General features: G+C 42.0%; 1 protein-coding gene across 1 annotated transcript in view; it reads right to left on the reverse strand.

Annotated features, from left to right (window-relative positions):
* vwc2l (von Willebrand factor C domain containing 2 like) overlaps nt 1-20,841 on the reverse strand; it is a gene marked incomplete at both ends in the record, with an annotated part of 39,156 nt that continues 18,315 nt past the window's right edge. The window contains 2 exons of the mRNA XM_083776554.1: nt 1-152; nt 9,388-9,517. Coding sequence (XP_083632680.1) covers nt 1-152; nt 9,388-9,517 — 282 coding nt within the window. The remainder of the gene's footprint in view (nt 153-9,387; nt 9,518-20,841) is intronic.

Consider the following 20,841-nt stretch of genomic DNA (forward strand, 5'->3'; position numbering starts at 1 on the left):
CTATGACAACGACTGGCCATTGAGGCACTCCCGCCGCAGACACTGCGCAGGTTTCCACCAGTCCCCGTTGTGGCAGCGGCAGATGGTGCAATCGTCCACTTTCACTTCTATACCGGCTGGGATGATCGTCGTTCCGGCAAAGCAATTTGGACCTGCCGCATGAGGATGGGAAGGAAGGGGGGAGAGGGACAGAGCAAGAAGGGGTGAGAAAGAAGAGGGGGGGATACATTGAGTAAGGCTCTCCTGGGATTCTGTTTTTTATTTACTTTTTTTTCACAAGGGGTGTCTGGAGCAATGCATAGGGCCACAGGGAGTCGGCCAAGTCGGAGCACAGTAGCACACGCACAGATATTTTCACGGGCATGCACCGATGGGCTTGTTTTTGCTACACTAAAGCGCTTTTGTTAGCCTCCCCTTCTCCCTTGACATGGAGCGCTTTGCATCCTAATGCGCCGCGAGCAGAGAAGGCTGCCAGGCACTGGCTTGGCAGTACAGAGAGGAGAGGTTGGGAGTACATAGAGAGAGAGAGAAAGCTGCTTTGAGAGGCAGCAGGGAGGATGGTGTTAATCACTTCAGTCTGCATGAAAAGGCCACAGACTCCTTAGAAATTCCTCACACACACAATTCCTCTGGATGCCCATTCCGTCCTGTGGTGAAACTGTAGAGAACTATTGAACTGATAAGGCGTGAAGTCACATTTATCTGTGAAATGCGGTTAAGATTTACTTCCATGGATTTGTTTCTGGTGATAAGATTCTGGTTCCTTTTAACCACTTAAATCTTATAGCCTACCTATTATGACATGCCCAGAATGGGTTACGCTAGGGTTCATGTGGCAAATTGTCTGATTTGATGGACAATTATTTCACCGGATGTATCATCTGACTGAGTTTGCGTGTCAAATCGCTGTCACTTTCGTTAAATGCATCGACCTTACTTACTGTAAATGTAAACCACATGATCAAGATCTTGCCTCTGGTGAGTCAAGACCATAGACTGTAAAAAATATGGACAAAGTGTTCTCCGGGTCTAACATGAACGTAAAATGAAGCCTGTCAGTCCTTGTATTGTAAGTCGCCATCTTTCTAGATCCGTTTGGGCCCAGCTGGCCCATTGGCTGGCCCAGACAACGAGGTGGGACTTCCCCCCTTCTTCTCCGTTGGTTTTTATTTTGACTCGAGTGGGTGGGGAATCCCGATCATAGACTGTAACGGTAGCCACGCCCCTCAGAACATACGTGACTTTATGGTCATTTTTTCATAAATGGGACCATAATTTTCCAAAAAGAATATTATGACATTAGAAATGAGACTTTAAACTAGTGACTGGAAGCAGAAAGTATTCATGACCATGTTTATTAAGGTAATACAGTCTAGGTGAAGTTGGGCCCAAATACATGGACCTCTATGGGGCTATGGGTTTTTCTGGGTCCAATGACAGCGCCACAACAGGCCATTATATGAACGTTCAGGAAATCCCGATTTCCTTGTGGCTTCACAAAATATCTGTCTGACTGCCCCCCTGGTCAAGACTGCCACGTCCACGTCCCTTGCCAAGACAGAAGTGCATGCATGTGCCAGGAATTGGTCCCAATTGTAATAATTTAAATGAAACGATCAGTGGCTCAATTAGTGTGACGGTCACTTTGGATTTGTCTCTTACGTTTAGCTCTGTAAATCTTGCCAGACTCCATTCCTCCGTTTCTGACGATGAAAAACCCTTGACACCCCAGGAGACACTGGCTTTTCTGATTATTATTCACGCGCATCATATATCTAACTAATTCTACATTACATTAAAGAAATGGTTAATAACCTATTACTGAGACAGTCTCAAGAGCGCGGACCAAGTGACTACCATGCAGTCAGCAATATTAGTGGAATTTGAACAGTGTATTCATATTCAGACCTCTTCCTTCAACCTATAATTTTTGACATTTATCATGTCATCGCCATCTGCAATTATGCGCTACTCTTTTGTGCATGTCATTATCGAAGCATACGTTTTAATTATAATAATTATTATTATAATTATTATTTAAAAAAATTGATCCAACAAGCTCATGATGCGTTGTGTTGCGCCATGTTGTGTTGCTTGTGCTGTAGATCGGTTATTTTTTTGTTTTCTCTAATCAATTCTAGATTCGTGGTCTAGGACAAAATTAGGATCGGCATTGGACCCTAATAATAGCGTCGGCCTCTGATTCCTCCTCTCCAGGATGTTGACTCAACTCAGAGATTAGCATGAAGAGCAGGGCCTTCCAGAACAGCCCACAGCCCCGTGGGACCATCATTAGTGAGAATATGTGTTGTTTTAGTTCTCACATCAGACTGGATTCAAAATCACTTTCCTCTCTTTCGGTTCAACTTCCTATGCCCCTGCATCCTGTTTACTAGTGGAGCTGTGGTGCAGTGAGCAAGCATTAGGGACTTTAAGCAACGACGGCTACGGCAGTCCGCTCCGGCAACCGGAAATGGATCAGCACTCGATAGATAAACCTGCTTGCCGACGGTCATAGCCCTTCCTACTACGGCAACCTACACTTCCACGTAGTTTCTACAACGCCATGTCAATAACCATGTTTATTGAAATAAACTGTCATACATTTACACCGATTGCTCCATCACTTATCACTTTCTGCTGTGTAATGTGTTGGCATGCTCTGAAGAAATTATACTAATTCCATATATCATAATAACCATGTTTATTAAAACTGTTTTAGAATAACACAAATTGATCCAGTACCTTCCTCTTTCCACTGCTGATCATGTCCAGCGCATGTAAGAAGCAAGTTATTGGCAAGTTAGCTGACGCGCGACAGGGTGTTCTCTTTTTTCTGTCTGTGTTTGACATATATGCTGCATAGACACGTCGTCACCATGGGAACCAAAAAGGGGTGGGAACCCGTCACCGACGGCTGTTTGCTTAACGATTTTGACTGCTACAGTGATTGCGTCATAGCAGCCGTACTTCCGCCTAGCGGAGCCGTCCTGAAAACCGTCATTGCTTAAAGTCCCTATTGTATATGTTAGCCTTTCAGGCAGGAACCTTGTATCTCTTATTCTCCTTGTACTTTCTTTGGTTTGTTTTTTATTAATCTTATTGGTCACGTTATACTTTTAGACGTTGTACAACAGTGTTGCATAATTTATAGCCAATCTATTTCAAGCTCACATGTCATCAGATTGTAGATCTGCTAGTTTCACTACTTTTGAAAATGTTTGCAGTGACGTGCCCAAAATAAGGATCCCTGGTTGAAAGTGTTAAAGGAAAAGAAAATCCCATTTCCTATAAAGTAACAGTTTTGTACATACAAGGTTTCCGACCTGACGGCGACACTATGAAAGCCATAAAAAGCAATCTTTGGCAACCTCTTATGCCTAATTTGCCTCCCCTCGGCACAGATGAGTCCCATGGACTACTTGGACATATTAAAAGCCATTCGATCTGGCCTTAGAGGAGACATTGATAGGGGATTCACACTATGGTCCCGGGTGCGCACTCGGGACCACTTTGCAGATGTTGTGGTAGTGTGAATGATGCGTACCGTTCGCAATCAATCAAGTCTCGGATACGGATTGCTGCAATGGGAAAGCCATCCGTACTAAAAGGAGGAAGTGGAAGTTCATTTAAGAAACATGGCTAAAGTAAGACCTTTTTTAAATCAGAGAGATGCAGAAGTACTCCCTTTTTACAGGACTACCTAAAAAAATCTATAAAAAGAATACAGATAATCTAGAATGCGGCAGCTAGAATTTTAACAAATACTAGAAGAAGAGATCACATTAGTCCAGTCCTGTCAACACTACATTCGTTACCAGTATCTTTTAGAATAATTTTAAAGCACTTTTATTTGTGTATAAAGCACGTAATATCCTGGCACCCTCATATACAAAGAATTCCATCAATTCTTATGTTCCACCTAGAACACTCAGGTCTTCCTCCGCTCTTCTACTAAAACTGCCTAAAGCTCAACATAAGAACACCGGTGAGGCCCTAAGTTGTGGAACACAGTACCACTGCACCTTAAAAGGGCGACCTCCCTTGATGTCTTTAAGACCGAGTTGACCGAGTTTTCAACTTGGCATTTGTTTAAATGTATCTTGTGTCTTGTGTTTGTATTGCTATTTTATTTGTTAATTTGTACAACTTTTTTCTTGTACTGACTAGCTTTTTGTTTTTTTTGGTCTTCGGCTGCTTTTTGTTTTATGTTAAGCACTTTTGGTTGCATTTTATGTATGAAAGGTGCTATATAAATAAAGTGTATTATTATTATTATTATTATTATCATAATTTAGATATTTTTATAATGACACATTATTTGACCTCGGTTGTACTTCTTGTAGTTCTACTTGAATGTTGACAAAGAATGATTGGTAATCCGCTAGTGTTTGAGTAGCACAGCACGAGCTGTGGAAAAGAAACGCATGCCACGCAATGCAGCTAGGACAAACATACCAAGGATTAGTCAGTGACTTCACTGTTAACATACCAAGGATATGTACGTGATATCACCGTCATACAGACGAGAGACAACGTTGCATTGTGCTGTTTAAGACCATCAGCGCACACTGCTTTAGTTGTGTATTGTTGTTATGTTATTATTATAACTCAAGACAACGTCAGGAACACAGCCAAACTTTATTATTTGCTCTAAACTCTGAAAGTGACTCTTCTGTGACATGACATTTCATCTCTCCCAAGGCCCCATCGTCCACAGCGCCCCTCTGAGGCACATAAGTTGAATGAATTGTACCCGGGTGCGCTGTTGAATCTCGGCCAATGTGAATCATGGCCAGCGGGGACCAGTCAACCATATTTGGGAACGGAATGAAACGGACTCAGTCCGTCTCAGTGTGAATCCCCTATGAGAGAGCCTGCCAAGTCTAAACTCTCATAGATCTGCCCCCGGACAGCTGGCACAGGTTACAGGACAAACCCAGGGGAGGTTAATGAGGAAAGAGGGTGACCACTAATGGCTGCCAAGTGTGTGATTGTTTATGGGCAGATAGATCGTATCGCTGCAAGGCACAAGGACATAGTTTCCGCTACCTGTCACTGCTCAAAGGATGCTGGTCTGCAGGCTCTCTGGGTTTATGGTCCATAACATTTTAGGGAAACGAGCCCAGTTCTGCCCGGTTCTGTGTCCACGCCGTCGCTTCAGATCGCTTACTTCCTAAATTTGCAATGGTGTTCTGTCTTGAAAATGCACCTGCAGGCTACAGTATATGACATTATCTGGTGTATCAAGTCTCGTGTCACTGTCAGTTGTCAGTTGTCCATGAAACGCTGTCAAAGTGTCATCAGGAATAAGTGTTACCTGGCTTTAGTAACCTCTGTGTCACTGCGTGGCTTCACAATGGCCAGCTGACATGAGTTGTAAATGATTCAGCCTTCTTGAGTTCACAAATAACACTGGCCATTTATTTTTACTTGCTAATTACTGTATGTGCCGGGGGGCACTTTGCACAAATATTCTATAATTATACTGCAGGTATCCCCTTCGTGATTTCATATGATTAGTGTGGCACAGAAGGAGGAGACATTTTCTTGAGTTTCCACTGGCCTGGGGTGAAACTGTTCTGAGCTTGATATCTCTTTCTTTCCGGCAGAATGTTTTAGTTAAGAGTTGTATCTGGTGATGCATGTAAGAGCCCCTTCCAATGGCCAAGTGTCCAATCTCAGGAAGCCAGTGGCCAGTAGGTTTTAGGCCTTAGTCACACATTAGAATCTCTGTTTCGAATGCGTGACTGGAGCCTTAAACCTCCATTTCTCTCTGCCTCTCTCCTTTCTCTGAGCAGGTGAAGAAAGAGAGAAAAAAAAAGACAAGCCCGAGTCTTTGAAGACTTGTGCACCCATATGCAGTACACGAGTGGATGGCTTCCTCCCACGGTTGCCCGTCCCATGGCTTAAGCGAAGCTCTGCTACTATGTGTTTCTTTCCACCCCCCACCACCACTCAGCTGTCCACCTTCAGAGAGTTTTCATATGCCTGCCAAAGCTGGGCCAGTCTCCCTTGGGGGCTTGGAGACAGCAGGCCTCCCTAAAATGCCACTGTGGTGTTTCCTGTCTGCCCGGATTAAAGCCTGATTCCGGTGGTGCTGATGGCCAAGTGGTTAAGGCATTTACCACATAGGGTTTGATGCCTGACAGCGTGTCCCGTGTTCCATTCCTGAGCCTGCCGGCACATTTGCGGCTTGTCACTCACCAACTCTCCTGTCTTTTCACTGAACTATCACATAAAGACACCAAAACAATAATGGCACGACAGTGTCGTGCCACAATCGTGAGACAATGGATATATTAGGCTTAACTCTCCCCTTTCTACTGCTACAGGAGACTATTTGGCTTACACACACTTTTTAAGAGAATGTATAATTTCTCCTGAAATGTACTTCATAAAAAGTAGAGAGGTCGCACACACCAAGAAATTTGAGCAGGTTTATTTACTTCATCAGGACAAACGTTTCGGCTACAAGCCTTCTTCAGTGTAGTTGTGTGAGTGGGGACTGGGGAACACTGAAGAACAAGCCTTCAGTGTAGTTGGGAGTGGGGAACACTGAAGAAGGCTTGTAGCCGAAATATTTGTCCTGAAGAAGTAAATAAACCTGCTCAAATGTATGTGTTGGTGTGTTCGACCTCTCTGCTTTTGATGTTGATCTAAGTTGGTAACACAACATAAATCAGAGCGCCGTGGTCACACGAAAGTTTTCTCCTGAAATGTGCTCAAATTAGAATATATTTTATTATGCGCACCACCTACAAGTCGGTGTGCAAGATGATTTGCAGAAGAACAAAACACAAAAGTTCAGAAACTACTGCTATTCTGCTTGCCTTGCCTCAATGTAAAGGTTATAACTATCTTCAAAGTGCTTGATGGTCCTTTGACAACTGTTGCGAATAGTATTAAGTTTAATGCTCCTGGGACCCCCTGGGACTGTAGCTAACTTTAATGCGGTCGCAAGATGGAAAAGAAAGATTGTTTGAATGGTTGAGGGAAAAAAGCAAGGGAAACTTTTAAATAGATCACACTGGTCTTTAATTTGAAGGTACAGTTGCATCATTTGTCGCTGTTTGAATGCACAAAAGGTCCAACTGGACTTTGCCAGATCATGCATGTTGACAAGCCACTGTCATGTTCTTTGGACTGCAGTGTTTTGGTAAATGCCATCAAGACAAAATTAAGTTTTCTAATGCAAGAGCTCAGTGATGATTTGGGGTTGCATTGCTGCATTACGCACTACGGTTACGGTTTGCTCAAGAGTGGGCCAACAAGCTACTGTACAAGTAAAGTAGATCAAATTCAGTTACAGAAAGTGCTTGATTGCAGTTATTGCTTCCAAAGCTTCAACAAAGCTGCTAGAATATATTAAGTTGAGGTTTGATTGATTGATTGCTTTAACAGTTTGCAGAAAAAAGAACAGGAAAGTACAGTTCAATACTACAGTATGTCTGCTAAGACATGAAAGCCTATTGGCTTCTTTCCATCAAGGTCTTTCATACTTAAGAAACATTTAATGACATACAAATATACAGTACTATGCAAAAACATCGTAAAAAAACCGGTTAGAAATCAAACAAATTGCAGCCACCTGTAAGTGCTCTTTCAGAGCAGTTTTGAAGGATAGTAGGGATTTGCATAGGAGGAGAACACATTTACCCCCTAGTTTGAGCCAAATCTGGGTTGAACGTGATTAGTGGAGCTTCCTCTGGTGTGGTGATTGTGGAAGGCATTGATGTTTAGGACGTGGTTTGACATGGGTGTCTATGTGGTGTAGCATATCTTGTAGACATGGCCCATTGCAAGTTTATGTACTGTCCTCTACCCTGAGCCATCCCAACCTATCAGAATGAGTAGGGGTGGCCCGGACGGTTATCTCAACCATCTGGGCACCTAGTAGACCACGTTCGACTCCCGAGCCCAACAGCCTTTGCCGCGTGTCTCTCTCTCTCCCTCTCCCCCCGCCCCCTCTCTCTCTTCCCCTCTCTCCCCCATCTCTTTTCTCTCTCACATCTCTCTCCCTGCATTTCCTGTCTTCCCTATCAATAAAGGCATAGAAAATCCCCAAAACAAATCTTAGAAAACAAAAAAAAGAGTAGGGGTAAGGTGTGTTGTAGCAGTGAGGCCAAGCAGAAGCCTGACCAGTTTGTTTTGGGATGTCTGGAGCCGTGTTAGGGCCTTTGTGGTGCTGTACGTGGTACCACAAGGTGCATGCATAGTCGAAGAAACCTTGAATGAGAGCTCCTGTTAGAGTCCTCAATGTATACAGTAGGTGTCAATATCTTTGTCCATGTCCAATACCATTTTCATTTGTATTTTAAATAAGCTAAGTTGAGTATAGTAGGTCAGCCATTAGAACCTTCAAAATATATATCCTATATATAGGCAATTATCGAAATAAATTTCTACATTTGATTGAGGTACAGTACAAATTGAGAAGACAATAACCAGAGTTTGCATTTCCTTCTGTTCTCTATGCTCCTATCATTGCATATCAGGGGTTCCTTTGAATTTTATCCTGGAGGTTTAACAGTCTTATTAGTCTTCTAATCAGTACTGCCACAACAATTTATAATCAGCCACATACGTAAGAACGTACGTGGCTGATTATAAATCTCTTGCATACCGCAACATTGTTGTCGACTGCATTCGATGTTATGTACTCTAAGCACTTCTTGTACTTAATCATTCCCAGGCCCTTCTTGGGCCATGTTCAGAAGGAGCAGTTAGTGCAGTTCAGTCATAAAGCTCCATCTGCCCTACAGAATTGGGGCTGGCTAAGGGAAATCTCCCATCCCACCTTGTAAATAGCCAACGAGCCATTGGAATCCTATAATTCTAATTTGGGGATTGGCTGAGTGTGACAAGGGCATGGGGGCACTGGGAGATAAAGGGCTCTCCAGGGTCCCATTAGCCCCTCCTACTCTGGCCTTAATCAATGGGCCAATGTTTACTCTGCTTAGTGTGTCATTTATAATTAAAGCTAGTACCACTCATTAGTGACCAACGGGCCAATTTTAATTAATAAAACATCAATTATGTCCTCATCCTCTGAAGGCTTGGTCATAAAATGGCCACAGATACAGATACACTTTCTGCTGTCAGTTTAATAACGAGCCTTGTGTCTCTATTCTGGGGGAGACCATTTGTCGAAAATAGGCGATCTACAAGCACACAGCATGTTGCAACAGGACACACTGGCTTGTAAAGATCGGCTATTTTCGGCAAAGCTTTTTGAGTAGAGGGAAAAAGGAGGAGGCCTAGTATAGATCCCTGGGGACCTCAGTCAACTAATTATATATGGTTAAGTGGTTAATGCAATTTTAATTACTTCTGGAGAGAGTGCACGCATTGCATGCATTCCAGCATAGAAGACGGGCCACTTACCGTTTTTACAGATGGGACAGCACTGTTCCGGCTCATACACGGGGTTGACACACTCTGGAATGGCACAGTCGGAGACCACGCAGTGCACCTCATTATTTGGTTCGCAGCGGCACCATTCACAAGGCGACGGCTATGGGAGCAGAGAGAGGGATAGAGAGAGTGGAATGTGGGTTAGATGACTCAACATGTTTCATCTCCCTTATTGAAGTGCAGTTCGAGTGCCTATACAGTAACGCCAGTCATATTTCAGATTCATTCTCCACACTTCGCAGCTCCTTTTATGCCTTTGTGCTGATCTTTGTCTAATGCAAATTTTCCATCTCTGCAACTAATGTCCAGCTGAGAAATAAGTCTGTGTTTTGTGCACAGGCACAGCCTTGAACCAACATTGAACAAGGGCATTAGGAGTAAGAATGTAATATAGAATCTGGTATGTTTTCAGTCGTTCAATTAGCTCACAGTGTGTTGCATTTTGCTGCATTGTGCCTCCAGACCCGGCTCAGGGGCCTCGCCTAGCATTCTTTATAGTGATGATCTGTCCCATCTGCGCTGGTGCATCTTGACTGCATCAACTGTACAAACTCTTTTGACCGTAAAATTGCAATTGCATGAAGCGGAAAAATACACATTGTTCACAACACGCCAAAGGTCAACTACTCATCATTCCAGATTTTCCAACCGCTCGTCATCAGCAGTGCATGCCCTCTGTCAACAAATGCAATAGGTCTGCACTTGCTGAGAAAATATGGATGTAGGAAAGATGTATAATATTGATGCCACAAAGTGTTTCATACCCCACTCCCCCACCTCCCCAGAAAATTGGAAAGAGAAGGCAACTCATGACCTTGTCCAATGTATTAGTGTATAGCATGCAAAAGTCTTAAGATGATGAGACCACAATAACTCATCTGTTATATTTTCTTGTTAGCGATAAGTACATCTCGTTCTTGTTTGGAAAGTCTTTCATTGTTTCTAGTACCTGACTGTACCTCTCCTGTGTTTCACTCTTACTGCTGTTGCTGCTATGACACCCACATTTCCCTCCAGCGATCAATGAAGGTTTATCTTATCTTATCTCTTCTATTAGTCTTGCCATCATCGACAGTCCCTCCCAGCTGCACTCATGCGAGCTCCAGCAGCACTTTCTGTGCTAACATTACCTTTCTGCTCATTTCCCCTTTCGTTCTGTTCACAATCCAGCTGGGAGGAGAGTGAGTAGTGAGGTGACTGCAGCAGATCACCGGGGAAAATAAGATTGAGAAGGGAATGTGTGACACAGTTAGCCCCCGTTATTCCATTATTCCTCCAGTTCAAGCGATGTCACTGTTGTCCTGCTCATTGCAGTTCATAACAAGAATGAGCCTTCAGTCACAACTGAGATGTGACAGGATTTTCTTTTTTAGTATTTTCTTTTTTTTTATCTAAGCTCTCCGTGGGAGCTTGAGTGTCTTAAACCAGACTTTCTGTGGATTCTCAGTGAGGCTTAACTAACCCTGGTATAGACTTTAACACTAAGTTATAATTATTATTATTAACACTAGGCGGCAGCAATTATGTTTGTGTCTATGTGCAGCTAATTTCGCAAACTGCTGGACTGATCGTCATCAAACGTTTTGTGCACACTACCCAATTTTTTAATTTTTTCTATTAACCTCATAGTGGAGCTATACCAGACTGCTTTACATTTTGGCCTATAACTCATGAACCATACACTGTAAATCCAAACAGTGCAAGCCTCATAAATAATATGAGTTGTTTGACCTAAAAGATGCAATAATCATCATATCACCTTAAACGGTATGAGTTATCAGAGCACATTTCAAACTTTAAGTGAACAATCCATATATTATTTAATACATTTCAATGTATACTAGTACTCGGTGCTCAAAGCTTAGCTGGGGCTCCGAGTGACGTCACGACGTCACGAACGTCAGGTTCCCTTCTCAAAACTGGAGAGCGGCCATTTTCTTTGTGCGCTAAAAACCCCGCTCAACCAAGACAACAACCTGTCATGCCAAGCCTGCTGCAGCCTGCAACGGAACACCGATACGGGTACGTTTTTTAATTGTTTTAGAACCATATAGAATTATAGACCTTACTCATTAAATTGTTTCAGACCTTACTCATTAAATAGTTTCAGTTGTTGTGTATGTATGTGTACATTAAAGTAAAGGCTCCCGAGTCCCGCCTGAACAACAGCCTCCTCCTCCTCCCGTTAGCTTGGCATGCTAGCGATTTTGTTTTTGTAGCAACAGCCTGCAGGCTGTATTAAACATCACGAACGTTAATGACGATTATGCCGATATATAGACCTTACTCATTAAATAGTTTCAGTTGTTGTGTATGTGTACATTAAAGATTCAGCCATAGTAAAGGTTCCCGAGTCCCGCCTGAACAACCCTCCTCCTCCTCCCGTTAGCTTGGCATGCTAGCGATGTTGTTTTTGTAGTTAAACAGTCGGCAGGCTGTATTAAACATCACGAACGTTAATGACGATTATGCCGACTTTACATGTCGATGGAATTATGTCCATGGTCGTCGTCCTGTTTCAGTAAATGTATTAGTAATATTATTTAAAGTCACGCCACCAGGCTACTGTGGAAAGCACTTTTGTGGTTGCCGACATGCCCACTAATCTTGTCATCTCTAATTAAATTTTCTCGGTGGGAATATTTCCTTTGATGTCACCATATGTTTCAGTAAAGGTGATATAATTTAATGTTGTGCTACCAGGCTTCTATTTATTTATTAATGTTTATAGTGTCTTGTTTAGAGCCCTGTTCTGATACGGTTTTTGAAAAAAAGGATTGCAGCCTGTCTTAATTTTTAATCATCTCTTTTCAGCTTGGAAACAAACAAGAAGAGCTGAAAAAGAAGTCAGTGTGGTATGTACTATTGACATGGTCAGACAATGGCTTGGCGGTGCAAACTTTGTAGTACTGCCAATTTTGAGAAAAGAGCTCAGCTGCTAGAACACTACCGCTTGCATCATAGCAATGTCTCCTCAGTCAGTCAGTTGCCCTGTCTCTACAATGACTGTGTGTGCACATTTCCGTCAATAAATGCTTTGAAAATTCACTTATCCAGACAACATACCCAGAATGCTGTTCAAAGTTACAATGAGTCATTTGTCTGTCCAGTGTGTAAATTCAGACAACCTTTTAATGACACAACTCTCTTTGGTCATTTAAGGACACATTTAAGACGCCATGAGACAGTGGTTTGTCCATTCAAAAATTGTAACTACAGCACAAATGCTTATTCCTCCTTCAATGCCCACAAAAGTAGGGATCATGCAAATTGTGAAGTCTCTGATTTTAAGACTGACATTGTCTTGATGGAAACAGACTGCCAACTTAGTCAAAGTGAAGTTCAAACTGATGAGGCTGGGCCCTCTCAGAGTCAGAATGTTGAAATGGATGCTCCAGATAATCCTACTGAGTTTAATGACCCTGGTGAATTGCAATCTCAACTGAGAAACAACTTGGCTTCTCTGTTCTTGAAAATGCAGAGTGTTCTGCATGTATCAGAGATGGCAATACAAGACATAGTTGAAAATTTGGCACAAATATTCATTTTGTCCAAACCCCTTGTGAAAGACTCTGTCATTAAGGTTTTAGGAGAGCATGGCCAGTCTATGAACGATGCACTTCTTAATGAAGTTGTGGAAGCTGTCATGAAAAGTAATGTGTTTGTCAGCGCTACTGCTGAACGTGCAGAGCTGTCCACTACTAAGCGAAGGAAAACATTTGTAAAGAATAACTACCCTCTGGTAATGCCTGTAGAATATGATGTGCCAGCTGTGGATTCCATTAAACACACAGCAGTTTATGTTCCAGTATTAGAGATGCTCCAAACAATGTTTAAGAATACAGATCTACTTGACAAGATTCAAGAAGCTAAACCATCGCCACCTGGCATGTACATGTCTCATGAAGATGGCACATATTTCAAAGACAATCCGTTGTTGTCAGAAACAGGAGAGCTGAAGTTATCACTAATCTTGTACATGGACGACCTGGAACTAGCAAATCCTTTAGGCACATCTAGAAAGATCCACAAGCTTTGTGCAGTATACTGGTTGTTAGCTAATATACCCAGTGAGTATCGGTCCAGCCTTAATGTCATACAGCTAGGAATGCTGTTCAAAGTAACTGATCTGGAGAGTTGTACTTATGAAAGCCTTCTTTCACCTTTGTTGAAGGATTTGCAAACACTTGAGCAGGATGGTGTCTTTATTGAGTCTCTTGGGCAATGTGTAAAAGGCACCGTCATGTGTGTTGCAGCCGATAATTTGGGTGCCCATGGTCTTGCAGGTTTTGCACGGTGTTTCAACAAAAACTATATCTGCAGATTTTGTTGCTGTACTTTTGATGAGATGCAGTCCACAGAAGTTTCTGAAGGAGAGTTTAGCATGAGAACGAGGGCCTGCCATGATGTTCATGTGCAGAATGCTGTGGAAGGAGAAAAGGCGTATTTGGGTGTCACAGCTGGGTGTGCTCTCACTACGACATTGCAGCATTTTCATCCTGTTGATGGTTTCCCGCCTGATGTACTTCATGACCTTTTTGAGGGTATTGTGCCAGTTGAGTTGGCCCTGTGCATCGGCGTGATGATTCGTCAGAAGTATTTCACACTGGATTATCTAAACGCAAGGATTAAAACATTTCCATATCAGCACTCTGATAAGGTTGATAAACCTAAACCAATCTCAAAGCTTTTTGCGAAAAAGAAAAGCATAGGTGGAAATGGGCATGAAAATTCTACTCTAATCAGGTTATTGCCTCTTCTGATAGGGAGTAAAATTCCTGAAGGTGACGACACATGGGCCATACTGATGGACCTGAAAGAAATTGTGCAGATGGCGTTGTCCCCATCTTTCACAGAGGAGTCCATACAGTACATGCAGACTAAAATAAGTGATCACAGACAGGGTCTTAAAGCTATGTTTCCTGACTTTAAGCTCAGACCCAAACATCATTACATTGAACACTACCCAGAAATGACAAAGCGATTTGGGCCTCTTGTTCATCTATGGACCATGAGGTTTGAGGGAAAGCACAGATTTTTCAAAAGGGTTGTACATGACGCACAGAATTTCAAGAATGTCTTGAAAACTCTTGCAACCAGGCATCAATATATGATGGCGTATCACCTCAGTGCACCATCATTTTTCAAACCCCACACACAAGCCTCAAGTCTCAGCTCTGTCCAAGTCACCACACTCCCGCAAGTGGCCAAAGACTTCATTGAGACAAAGACAAACAGCCAAATCATATACAGCGCATCAAAGATCTCCATAAAGGGCACAGAGTTTGCAAATGGCATGTTTGTTTCTGTAGGCCACAGTGGAGGACTTCCAAACTTCAGCAGAATTGATCAGGTTCTGCTTGTGAACAACTCTGTGTCCTTTCTTTGCAGTAACTACGAGTGCTGGTACAGGGAGCATTTGAGATCATTTGAGCTGACCTCCACAGGCCACATGTCTGTGCATCTTTTGTCAGATTTAAATGACACATTACCTCTCACAGCGTACCCGTACAGTACTGATGGACATTTAATGTTAACGCAGAGAAGATTCATTTTGATCAGAGACATGCAGGACTAACCACTCGAACCGTGTTGTCCATATTCTGGGGTGAACATTCAGTGGAAATAGCCAATCTACAAGCTCACATCAAATTGCAACATGTTGTGAACTTGTAGATTGGCTATTTCCGACAGTTTTGGTGTACAGGGAAGTACAGACCCTGGGGGAATACAAACGAGTATATATAGTTTAACTGGTTAAAATGTTTTGAGGGCCAATACAGTCCCTTGAAACGGTGGAGAAAATAATCAGGCCATTGATAAATGAGTGCAATCAGTGAAACTGCCCATCAAACTGCCCATCACAACAGCCCTGTAGAGATTTTGTTTATTGCAAACGGCAGTAAAAATTGTTAACTGCTGGCAGTTCTTTAGAGCAATATCAGGATTAAGTGTTATCCAAGTGAATGGCAATCATTAATACATTTCTTTCTTTTCTTTATTCTTTATACTAGGAAATGGAAGCTCAAAAATTCCTACTTCATGTCCATACTTCCAAAGACATCGTCAGGAAGATGACATTAAGTTCACGCCCAGAATCTGTGGATGAGCTAAAAACTACGATGAAAGAAAAATTTAAGCTAGACTTTGACTTTAGCCTATCTTACGAAGATCCAGATTTCAATGGGCAGTTAGCTTCCCTTTTAGACATTGAGGAACTTCCACAGAAAGCTGTGCTGAAAGTGATTAGATCTGAGAGTGCAGCCAGCGCAGATTCATCAGATGGTACAATATGTGACCTCCATGCCACTGATGTAGGCAGGCCCAGATGGCCGCCTTCTGTGCCCACCTTCTCATATGCGGTAGAAATCATACTTGGTGAAGGAAATGTAGCTTATGAGAGAGAGGGGAAGAATCAGAAGTTATCTAGGGGACAGAAACATGACATTCTAGAGACCCTTGCTTCTCTTATGTATAGCTTCAACAAAGCATACCCCAGTGAGAAGGAAGTTTCAGTGATAGCAGAAGCACTTGTCACCAAGCATCCCTGTCTGAAAGAACCAGGATCTGGGACTGGATTCTCTGGTTGGAAAAATAGTCTGAAGTGGAAGATGGGGAACTACCGCGCTAAGTTGAGTCAGGCAGGATGCCAAGAGGTAGCTGTCAATTCAGGGAAGAGAAGCAGAAACAATCCAGACAGAGAATCTCCCCACACTAACATTAAAAGGCCACATAGGGAAGAGGTGAATTTCCTCCCTAACTTCCCAAGGGGTGAAGATGCTGCAAGCCTTGAGCGACAGAGACTGCAGATTGTAGAAGAAGTTAAGAAGACCGAAAAGAACCTTCCCCTGATTGGAAAGTTAATGCAGACCACCTTGGCGTTGCGGCGCAAAGAAATCATCAATGATGGCCCAGCTGTGACTGAGATCCTGGAACGCTGGCCTGCCCTCAAACTGCAGTCACAGGTAATACATTTGTTTCTACATTACACCTATTTATTGAACTTTCTTTTACAGCAGCAGTGGCTTAGGAGGCGGTAGTATCTGTCTTGAAATCCAAAGATTTATGGTTTGATCCCCCGTTCTTCCTGGCAAGAAGGAGCAAGACTTTTTCTTTTGAGATTTTTCCCTTTCAGAAAGGACACACTGTACACACACTATGTCTATACAGTATACTGTGACTTAAAGTGATTGTATTGTTTTTCAGATCTGTGCAGAGTTCCACAGAATCTCAAACGTCAACCTGAGGAACCGCTTTTATGCAGAGTTGGACCGTCATGCCCCTCGTCTTCAGAGCCTGTTCAGGAAGAAAGCTGGACGGACAGGGAAAGTTGCTGAAGTCCTCACTCAGCTCTTCACGACTTATGACCTCCAGGTAAGTTGTTTAAACGGATAGTTCTGTTTTTAGTACTAGCCTGGCATGTCAGGTATTTTCACCATGTGCGTGCCACTGTAAACAATGATTTATAATACAGAAATGTCGACCACTCATGTTATTTTATGTGCTCAATACTTGGTCGGATACTTTTGATTAATTTAATTCAGTGGGGCGTGACATGAAGTTGATCGGGTCATGTGTGGTTGGCTCTAGAGTCTCTCCTTCCTCTTAACAATACAACACAGATTATCTATTCCATAGTACAGATCGTCTGTGTTGTATTGTTTAGAGGAAGATGAGAACCCACATTTCTAGCAACTGGTGTACTGACCATGATATTACTGTGCTTGACTGGCCAGCCAACTGGCCTGACCTGAAGCTCATAATCTGTGTTGTATTGTCAAGAGGAAGAGACCAGAGGACCCTTCTCCCCCAGAAGCAAATATTTGAGTTAAAAAATGTTTGAATATATTCTTTCACAGCAAAGGTTTATGCCACATTTTCATAATTTAAGAAATGGCAGGTCTACAAGCTCATAGTGTGGCACTTGGTGCTGTGCTATGAGCTTGTAGATCTGCTATTTCCCAACAGCTGGAGTTTAATATAATGGTTAAAGTCGTTAAAAGTGACACGTATGCGCCATCAGGTCTAAATGGGCTACTATGGACATGGTTTCTGCCTGACTGACAATATGTTCTCTAACTAAAGGAACAAGTTGATGTCGAGACCAGGCGTGCTGCAGTCCTCCGTGCACTCACGGCATACCTCCAGGAAGATGACTCCAGCTTTCTGAAGAAGTGGGATGTAAGTCACATTATCTAATACGACTAAATTAGATTTTAGTCATCAGAGGATAGACTGCTAAAATCAAGGATGTGTTGAATATGCTGTCCAGTCATGGATGCATGCCTGTCATAGAACATGAAGTGCTTTTCTTTTTCTTCCTGTGTATGATACATAAGGGGTTTTAATTTCTATTTTCTCCTGTTTGTTAGGAGTCTGCTGATCCAGACATTGCTGACGTAACACTTGGGCTCCTCTTGATCGATGCCAATCCAACCGATGCCACGTTCTTCTGCCCAGCGAAGATTGCTGTTGTGCTTGAGGGTAACATAATCATTGATTTCCCCACATATGCTGAAGCGTTTGCTATGCTTTTTGCACTGATCTATGCACTGCATCTAAGTTACCCTAAAGCATTGGCCAATACATTTGATTTTACCCAGAAAGTGTTGATGGGCCTGGATGATGGGAAGCTGAAGCCCAGGGTGTTGAGCCTTAAGAATGACCTTTTGGCAGTAGAGTAATGGGTGTTTCTCTTTTTGTTTTATTCGTTTTTTGCACACAGTGAAAGGCGTTTTATTTGATCGTAGAGAGGTTGCACCTTGATTGAGATCCTTCACTTGCACTAAAATAGTTTTCTTGCACTGAAAAGTTATAGGCGTTTTTATTTTTCTATTTTTGGAAAACATCCTTTCTTATCCTGCAATAAGAAAGTGTTCTTATTGCATTTAAGTGTTACTGTTTAAATGTTTAAAACAAGTACCACTAGGTGGATGTGTAAACAATATGGCATATTTGCCATGAACCAAACATTAATGACATACGATGTGGGTATGGGCTCTTCTTGATAAATGCCACGTGCTTATGCCTAGAGAATATTGCGGTCGTACTTGAGGTTAACATTGATTTCCCCACAAGCACTGAAGAGTTTGTCATGCTTTAAGTTACCCAAAGAGTTGGCCAATACATTTTTGTTTGAACAGTGTTTTTCCTTTTTGAAATCCTAGAGAGGTTGCACCTTGTTTTTACAATTAGATGTGTTACTTTTACAAATTGTAGAGGATGCACCTTTAATTGATATGCTTTAATTGCACTACAGTTATTCTTTTGGACTACTCTTTGATATTCCATTTTATATTTTTTGGAAAACATCTTAGTAATGTTTTTTGAAAAAGTAAATGCCTGAGATGCTTTTACAAGGCATATATCGAGTCTACATCCGAGCATAGACATGGTAACGAGCTGAGAAAGTCAGTGTGGTATGTACTATTGACATCTAGTCAGACAATGGCTTGGCAATGCAAACTTTGTACTGCCAATTTTGAGAACAGAGCGCAGCTGCTGGAACACTACTGTTTGCATCATAGCAATGTCTCCTCAGTCAGTCAGTTGCCCTGTCTCTACAATGACTGTGTGTGCACATTTCCGTCAATAATTGCTTTGAAAATTCACTTATCCAGGCAACATACCCAGAATGCTGTTCAAAGTTACAATGAGTCATTTGTCTGTCCAGTGTGTAAATTCAGACAACCTTTTAATGACACAACTGTCTTTGGTCATTTAAGGACACATTTAAGACGCCATGAGACGGTGGTTTGTCCATTCAAAAATTGTAACTACAGCACAAATGCTTATTCCTCCTTCAATGCCCACAAAAGTAGGGATCATGCAAATTGTGAAGTCTCTGATTTTAAGACTGACATTGTCTTGATGGAAACAGACTGCCAACTTAGTCAAAGCGAAGTTCAAACTGATGAGGCTGGGCCCTCTCAGAGTCAGAATGTTGAACTGGATTCTCCAGATAATCCTACTGAGTTTAATGATCCTGGTGAATTGCAATCTCAACTGAGAAACAACTTGGACAAATGTTTATTCCAATCAGAGGCCCCGCCTGCCTCTATATGTCCTACCGACACTGCCGGCCTTACCACATGTTTCCTCCGAGGTTGAGGATACATGCTGGATAGTCTGCTGCACAAGGTTACTCCATGGTGGGAAATACAAATTACAAGTACGATATAATACAAGAGAATGACAGCTTGGCATGCGCGACAGTAACTTTTATTTTTGTAGAAGACAGGCAAACTGTAATATTGTTTATGCCGTTGGCCTGTTTATTTGTATACATAAACTTGAAACATTATTGTACTGTAAAAAGTTATCTTTCCCCTGATCTTTATCTTTTTAGTATAATAGTATTTAGTTTAACACCAACACTTTACTGTATTTAGAACAAATCTAACCATACTACATTCAATCAAAGCAAACGGCACAAGTTTAGTTTATTTATTAGTTTGCCTCTTCTACAAAAATTAAAGTTATAGTCGCTCGTGCCAATAATGCTGCCATTCTCTTGTACTTGTATTATGTCCCACCACGGAGTAACCTCGCGTATCGGAGGACAGTCTGGTGAGACCATGGGGGCTAGACAGGCTAGAAGGGCAGTGTGTAGGGTCGGTAGGCCAATCAGTCTGTTACCATGTCTATGCTCGGATGTAGAATAGATATACGCTTCACCAAGTACTATGTGGATGTGTAAACAGTATGGCATATTTGCCATACTGTTTGTACTGCTAGTTATTTCTGTGATGTTACTGTATTATGTCACCATGAGGAATTTGGTAAATCAATTAACTGAACTGTCTATGGCAATATTGGATTTTTGTTATTTTAGAAGATTAAATGGGTACCATGTACCAAGTACCATGACTTTGTAAGATACTAAAATTGCTGAACAAATTGCTGAATCAGCCAAACGTATATTGCTTATCTGATTCGATGCTTTTTCAAATTGGTGAATTAGCCAAACACTGCTTATCTGATTGGATCCATAAATAGTTTAATTGATTTATCAAAATGTAATCATGGTTTATTGTGTTTTATTGGACATTTCATTAGGCCCTTGGCCCCTTGCACTATTCTAGAAACAATGTTCAGAGTGTAAGTTTACACTGTAGGAAAGTGAATATGGGTGAATCATACTGTGGTAGTCACAATCAGATAATTCCATTGCAATAATGGAAGGGTGATGTTTGTCACTGTACATGCACCTATACAGGCTATGTCCTGCTGGTAGATGAGCTAGTAGGGTACACCACTGTTGCTGGAAGAAACTCCAATGTGTGGTGAGAAATTAATTGGCAAAATGACTAAATTGTGGTAAAATTGACTACTAAATTACAAAAACATTCACTTGGATAAAAATAATCCAATAAATGATGTGGTCCTTAAACGTATTTATCTAGATTAGGTAATTTACAAAAG

This window comes from Protomyctophum parallelum (genome assembly GCF_964188405.1).
Source record: "Protomyctophum parallelum genome assembly, chromosome: 11".
NCBI classification, from domain to species: Eukaryota; Metazoa; Chordata; class Actinopteri; order Myctophiformes; family Myctophidae; genus Protomyctophum; species Protomyctophum parallelum.